Source organism: Limulus polyphemus, unplaced genomic scaffold (genome assembly GCF_000517525.1).
Source record: "Limulus polyphemus unplaced genomic scaffold, Limulus_polyphemus-2.1.2 Scaffold598, whole genome shotgun sequence".
In the NCBI taxonomy this organism is placed as follows: Eukaryota; Metazoa; Arthropoda; class Merostomata; order Xiphosura; family Limulidae; genus Limulus; species Limulus polyphemus.
Genome location: NW_013666208.1, coordinates 371749 through 379132, shown reverse-complemented (window position 1 = coordinate 379132; position 7384 = coordinate 371749). Strand labels below are relative to the sequence as shown.

The following is a 7384-nucleotide window of genomic DNA, read 5'->3' as shown; positions in this document are numbered from 1 at the left end:
TTACTACTTATAATTAAATAAATAAAAGAAATAAAAACGAAAAACAAAGAAGTATAGTTACTTATCCGAGTATTCTTTTTTTTTTTTTTTTGTCTGTTGACTATTGATGACACTTAACCCTACTTTTTATACTAATGGTAGTAGTGCATTATATAATGCACCAAAGAACACATGATAACATTCAAAAAGCAGAAAATTTTCTTTAACAATCACAATTTTTCTGGTTTTCTAACTATGTGACAAGAGCTGTTACAAATTCAATAAAACTAGCTGTTGTGATTCCTGTGGGAACCGAAGTTGTATTACAAGTGAAATTAACAATTATCTGTTCAGAACACAACAAATATAATATGCCATTTGATGGATGAAAACCTTGGCTTTCTAATGTTTATGGGTAATATATAATTAAACATAAGAGAGAACTATTAACAAATTCTGTAAGAGAGGATGTGACAGGAGGGGGTCTGATTTTCTATTTGATAGCTCTGTAACCAAACAAAATTGAAGGCTATAAGAATTATGGTCTGAGCAATGACGATTTTATAGTGAGTAATTTACATTTAATTTTGTAGTTACTGGAGGGGTGGTGGATAAAACAGAGAAGATATTTAGAGAAAATGTGTTGCGTGTGTCGCATAATTTTTATAGCCTTCAATCTTGTTTCTTGAATGAATGGTTGATGTCAAAGTTGAAATTCAGTCCCATCTGTTTCTTTTAACATTTATTGTATTCAATACTCTACATAAATGTTCAAGATAGACTTTCTCAAAACTCTTATCAAATAAACTCCTAATGCTCAAAGCAACTGACTTACCAGTGCTCAACTTTTTTATTTCTTTTTTTTCTTCATCTGTATTGTTTATGATGGAACTAAGGTCTTAGTTTCCTGTGCTTTTTGTGGTGAGTTAACCGTTAAGGTTATTCCCATCTAAATTATACTTATAATTCAAATTATGATAACTCACATGCATTATCTTGCATTTATTAAAATTAAAACCATCTTCCATTTATTTGCCCAACTCACTAAATGATCTAAATCCTTTTGTAAAGCACCAGCATCCTCTTCACAGCTAGCAACCCCCAAGACCTTAATATCATTTGCAAATTTAAGTAATTTATTGACCATTACTTCATCTATGTCATTGATTCAAATCAAAATGAGCAAGGGTCTTAAGACTGAGCCCTAAGGTACCACACTTGTGACATTAATCCAGTTTTACTCCATTTGTAACAAACCTCTGCTTTCTTCCATCCAGCCACTCTTCTATCCAATTTGATAACTTATCCCCCACACCTATAGAGATAATTTTTTTTACAAGCCTTTTATTTGGCTCCTTGTCAAATGCTTTCTGAAAATCCAGGTACACCAAATCTACACCCTTGCATGATAGCATATAGTAACAAACAAAAAAGTCCCTTCCTGCTAAAAACATATTTTCTGTGATGTGATAATATTGATGCATGCTATCTTCCATGAGAAACTGAATAAAATATTAAAATTAATGATATATATATGTTGCAATCTGATGTAGTTGACTCATAGGAAATATAATTAAACTTCCTTCTAAAAATTTAGTTGTTTTTAATTACCTTAGATACTGGTAAAAAAAAGAAGATATTATTTAAAAAAAATTTTTCAATCTTTGATGAGTTATTCACCATTACATATATTAGTTTTGCATTAACTACAAATACAAAAATATTTCTTACAGGCTGAAAGATATCAAGGTACGGGAATATTTTGAAAAACAATATCCAGAGCTTAGAAAGCAACGAGAAGAAAGAGAACGATTGTCAAGAGTGGGACAGAGAGTTCGGAGTGATGCAGAAATGGAAGAAATCATGGATGGATTACAAGAACAAGAGGTATTAAATTTTTTTTCTATTGTTCTAAAACAATTTTTAAAAAATCAATGAAATTCCTGTATTAATCAAGTCATAAAAAAAAGAGGTATAAAATATGGTGAACTACTTTTTTAAACATGTTATTCTTGAAATGTTCCAAGTCTTGTACGTCTGTTTATTTTTAAAGTTATGAACCTCTTTATTATTATATTCATAATTGTCATATCAGTTTTAAAGTTATGAATCTCTTTATTATTTTAATAAATATCACATTAGTTTTCTTCAAGGTTATGGACCTTTTATTATGATTTTGATAAACATTATATCGGTTTGGAAACTAACAAGTCATTTTAATCTAGTTTTGCTCAACAAATTAGTGTTTTACTCTGAGTATTTTACTGAAAATTTGAACAGTGGGATGTTGAAAATAATTTTTCTTATAATAAAAAAAAACATTATAACTTCTCAACTGTAAGATAGAAAGTTTGAGATAATAAATAAAGGAAACATTTTAATGTTGTGATTTACTAAGTTTGTATGGAAGGTGACATTAAGACTTTTACATGTGCCTTTTTTCTGTATATTTGATTGCTTTCATGTTTCTTGTAGTTGGAAGACAAAAAGATGAGGAGTTATGCTGTTATTCCACCCATCTTGTTTGACCATCGACAAAAAAATATTCAATATATTAATAAAAATGGACTTGTTGAAGACCCTATGGCAGAATACAAAGAAAGGCAAATGCTAAATATTTGGACAGATCAAGAAAAAGAAGTTTTTAGAGAAAAGTTCCTTCAGCATCCAAAGAATTTTATTATAATTGCATCACATTTGGAGAGAAAGGTTGTTTTTCCATAATTCTTAGCAAATTACCAACATATAACATATCATAATAACTTTAATAGGATTGTTCAGAATATTTTTCATATTTCTGTAAATTTTGACTTAATGGTTTTTATTGTTAGCGAAACATTCCAATAATTGATACTAGTTATTAAAGAACAACATGAGTTCAGATCTTTAAGAAATGGATACTTTTTTTTATCCTAATGATTTTAAGTTGTTTAGTTGGATGTGTTAAGAAGTTGGTATGATTGTGTATATTATATAAAAAAAAAGAACCTTAAAAAGTACATGTACCTTCGTACATGATGAAGAAATGCCTCAAGAAGGAAGTGATAAAGAAGGAAGGAGCCTTAAAAAGTAAATGTACTTCATATGTTATAAAAAGGAATTGTAAACATTAGGGATGCTTTCATACATGATTTAAAAAAGGGAAGCCTTAAAAAAAAGTAGGTCTACATCCATACAGAGAGAGGAAAATAAAAAAGAGAGAGAGAGCCTTAACCCTTTCACGACGGGCTCGGTATAAAATACACAACTTTGTATACATATTTGCACACGTTAAGTATTTATACTAAAAGTTTTAATGCTGTATATGTATCTTCACAAAATCTGGTAGACATTTAGTAATGATTCCGAGTCTTTTGTACATAAAAAATCAGATTTTTTAATGAAATATTTTTACTAAAGATTTGTTTGTGAAAGTATAGTCTGTTTTGTTACTAGTCAGAGTGCAAAGTGATTTTCATGTCAAGATTAAAAAAGCTTTTTCTTCTCAAAAATCTCAAATATTATTTGTGTACTCTCTAAAACCTCCTAAATACATTTCAAACGGTTTTTTTTTTTCTAGTGAAACTTTATATTTAGTCTGTTATTTTCTCTACCCTAACTGTACAGGGTCTGTCAATTTGACCAACTTCGTAACCACCATAAAAAATTAGGAAATAAATATAAATTATGCTTTATAAATTATACAATGACTAAAGATTATAACACAAAAACACAAATGTTTTGTATGAATAGCTTAAATCTCATAATACTATACATTTATTATTTTTATTATGTTGACCTTTCAGCTATACCTCACTAACAATACGGAAGTTACAATGATGCGGTGCATGTGCACTCATGTTACCATATCCGATAATATAAAACTGATCTTTAGTCTTTGCAAAGTGACCTCTCTTGGCTGTGTTTTAGTGTACTAGTATTTTGTAAAATAGTCACATTTCAATTATACATTTATTATTACTATTTAAAAACAAGTTCTAACTTATTTTTCATAAGACATATTACATAGTAAATGAAGAAATAAAACAAACAGTTCTCTTCTTTTTATGATCTTTGTACTCTGTTGCTGCTTCTCATAGCTTGCTAAGCCTTAAGAAATTTTGCATGTGGAAGATGTGAAAGGAAATAAATTTTTTTTAGGTTTTATATAGACATTTGAATAACCAAAAAATCATAGATTATTATATCGATACCATATAATTACACTATAATTTATCAAGTGTAGTAACTAAGTTGTATTTCAGTCTAAAAAAACATGACACAACCTACCTCCTTGAAATCTTGTTTCAAAAGAACGAGATGGCATCTTAACAAATGAAAATGGCTGAGAAAGCTACTAGGGGACATTCTGAGCTTTCAACTGGTTATTCACATATACACACAACTAAGTGTATATATAAGGTGGGCAGGGCTACTGTGTTTGATTCAGTACATGAGTGATATTTCAGCAGATAGAAAAGATAGGAGGTTCTTTTATTATATTCCATCTTATTAATATCAGTAACTTGAATTCCTAATTTGTACGAAACTAAAGACTTTGTATTTTGACATCACAAACATCTAATCTGAACCAGTGCTGCATTCACCATACCATATGACACACAAAAATCGATTTTTTTTTAATATTTACTTTTAAATTAAGATGTTGAATAATGTATAATACTAAAATATAAATGATAATCTACATTTTGATACCAAGCTTATTGACATAATGTCATAAAATAGTTCAATAAAATTTTGAATGCAAGTCGTCAAATACGATGATATGGCCTTTAACCCATGACTTTTAGTGATAGGGTTAAAAAAGATGGTAAAGAAGACTTAAAAAGTATGCATACTTCTACGCATGATTAAACAACTATGTTTAAAAAAAAAATTCATCAATTGTAATGAGTTGTCTTGTATTTGGAAAACCATTATTATTAAACTAGCAGAGACCGGTGTTTGTTGTCAAATTAGTATCTTTATTGCAACAGTATTTCTTTAATTGGAAATATTTGTAGACACCAAAATGTGTAACTCCACTGGTATTTTGTTTGTACTCTATAAAACCTTAACTAAAGGTAGGCCTAAGTATGATAAAAAGATAACACTATACTGTGTACATGTTTTACATTAGTTTAATTATGAGTAAACTATACTGTACTTAATACTGTCTATAAATAAACTTATAATGTTATTCTAGGACCTAATATCAGACCTTTTTGAAAACTTCAAGCTTTTAATGTTAGTGTACTAAATGGTTAATAAAGAATATTTACATCCACCTTTTTTGTTATTCCTTCATTCGTAGAACAGTGACAGTGACTTGTTCGTTGAGCTTTCCAGCTCTCTGGCAAAGACAGGTGTTTGAACTGTTTTCCTGAGTAAAATTCTTACTGTGCATGTTTATAAGACGTATTGACAGCAGAATTATAGTACGACAAGATTTTGGTGCCTGCGATTAGACTTCCTTTTTATTATTCTAGAAATCTTGTATCTAAGGAAGTACTGTTGCAATAAAAACACTAATCGGAGTGCAAATGTCTTGTGGGTCTCTGCTAGTCTATTATAATAATACTCAGTTTTTATCTGTCATGATAATGTGCACGCTCACCTTACTATCTAAATATGCATGTGTGAACAAACAAGCATATTATACAGATATAATTGAAAAACTAAATATAGTTGAAGTAGCAAATCAGAATTTGGATTTTTTTATTTTTGAGCATTTAACCCACATAAAAAATATTTTGGTTTTTTAAATAAATACAGGTTTTTTAACTCTGGATTATGTTGTGTTGTGGTGAATTTCAAAATGTAAATCCCTGGATAGAGGCTTTGAAATCAGGGGATCAAGAAATGCACTTGACTTTGGAGTCACATATTTAATATAACATTCTTTATATTAAACTGTTATGTAAATAAAAATAATAATTATTCACAGTAACTTAGATTTTTCAGAGAGTATCATTGTTTGAGTACTTTACCACTTAGTGTTTTTTTTTAATCAAAGCAACCATATTTGTTTGTTAGAACTATTTAATATCTAATGTTATCTAATATGCAGTGTTATAATTAATATTAGAATTGTTACTTGATAAGCACGGAATAAAAAATGTAATCAATTTATTATACCTAGGGAACATAATTTGTTTTAATTAGTTGCATCTAGCATATTATTTCTAACATCTCATAGGATCTAATTTTTTTTGATCAATTTCAGAGTGTAGCTGACTGTGTTCAGTATTATTATCTAACCAAGAAGAGTGAAAATTACAAGCAGCTTCTGAGGAAGACAACGGTTAGAAAACGAAGTCGAACCCTTGTAAGACCTCCAACTCAGTCTGACACTCAGAGCCAAGGGAGTTCACAGGTAAGTTGTGTTATTCATATTTCAGTATGGAAGAAATTTACATCAACATGAGTTTAAAAAGGTTTTTTTTCTTGCTGTACAACCTTTATGTTATCTGCTCTACTATTGCTCAATAAAAATGTCATATTTATGGAGTTATTGCTGTTCCTCAAAAATGATACAGACCATGTTTTTTCTCTTAGATAGATAACCAAAAGATTTTTGATATATTTGTAATGAAGGGAATACAGTTTTATTTAGTTAATTGATAAAGATGTGATTCCCAAGTTATTTCATAAAGGTGTGATTCCCAAGTTAACTCATAAAGGTGTGATTCCCAAGTTAACTCATAAAGGTGTGATTCCCAAGTTAACTCATAAAGATGTGATTCCCAAGTTAACTCGTAAAGGTGTGATTCCCAAGTTAACTCATAAAGATGTGATTCCCAAGTTAACTCATAAAGATGGATATCTAAGTAGGCATTTCGGATCAGGGGAAGTTCAACTATAAATAACATAGAGTGAGAATGTACAAAATAGGATGAGACATTTATGCATTAGTTTTATTGTTGGATTATAGAATTTAAGCCTAATGTTATGAACATACTGATAGGTCAAGATTAAAGTATAATATAAGCCTAAATTTACAAAATATTATCAGATGTTTACTTTGAAGTCAGAAATATTCTACCTAATATTGATGAGTGATTTTTTTTAAAACTAAATAGAGAAATGTCATACCATATTTGTAAAAAGAAGTGGGGAATTAGTGAAATAATGATCTTTATCATCTAAAACTTTAGATCGTTGTTAACCTTGTATGTCTTGGAGGTTCGAACACTGTTAGAACATTAACTTTCTCAACACAGGCTCATTCAATTTGACCGATCACGTGTCATCTTTGAAGTCATATAAAGTTTTATAGTTTTGATACTACAAACATTTAATATTTGGCAGACTTTCAGTAAACATTATAATCTGTCACATACAAAAAACACATTTTTAATGAAGTATTTTTAGTAAATTAAAAAAACATTTGTCCGTGAATATATCGAGTATTTTTTTTACTAGT

The 7384-nt window shown here is 29.1% G+C and overlaps 1 protein-coding gene across 3 annotated transcripts in view; it reads left to right on the top strand.

Annotated features, from left to right (window-relative positions):
* Positions 1-7384, top strand: part of LOC106459370 — a 94908-nt gene that overhangs the window by 67780 nt on the left and 19744 nt on the right. For all 3 annotated transcript variants that reach the window (XM_022385841.1, XM_022385843.1, XM_022385842.1), the window contains exons 11-13: positions 1713-1866; positions 2455-2688; positions 6185-6334. In XM_022385841.1, coding sequence (XP_022241549.1) covers positions 1713-1866; positions 2455-2688; positions 6185-6334 — 538 coding nt within the window. The remainder of the gene's footprint in view (positions 1-1712; positions 1867-2454; positions 2689-6184; positions 6335-7384) is intronic.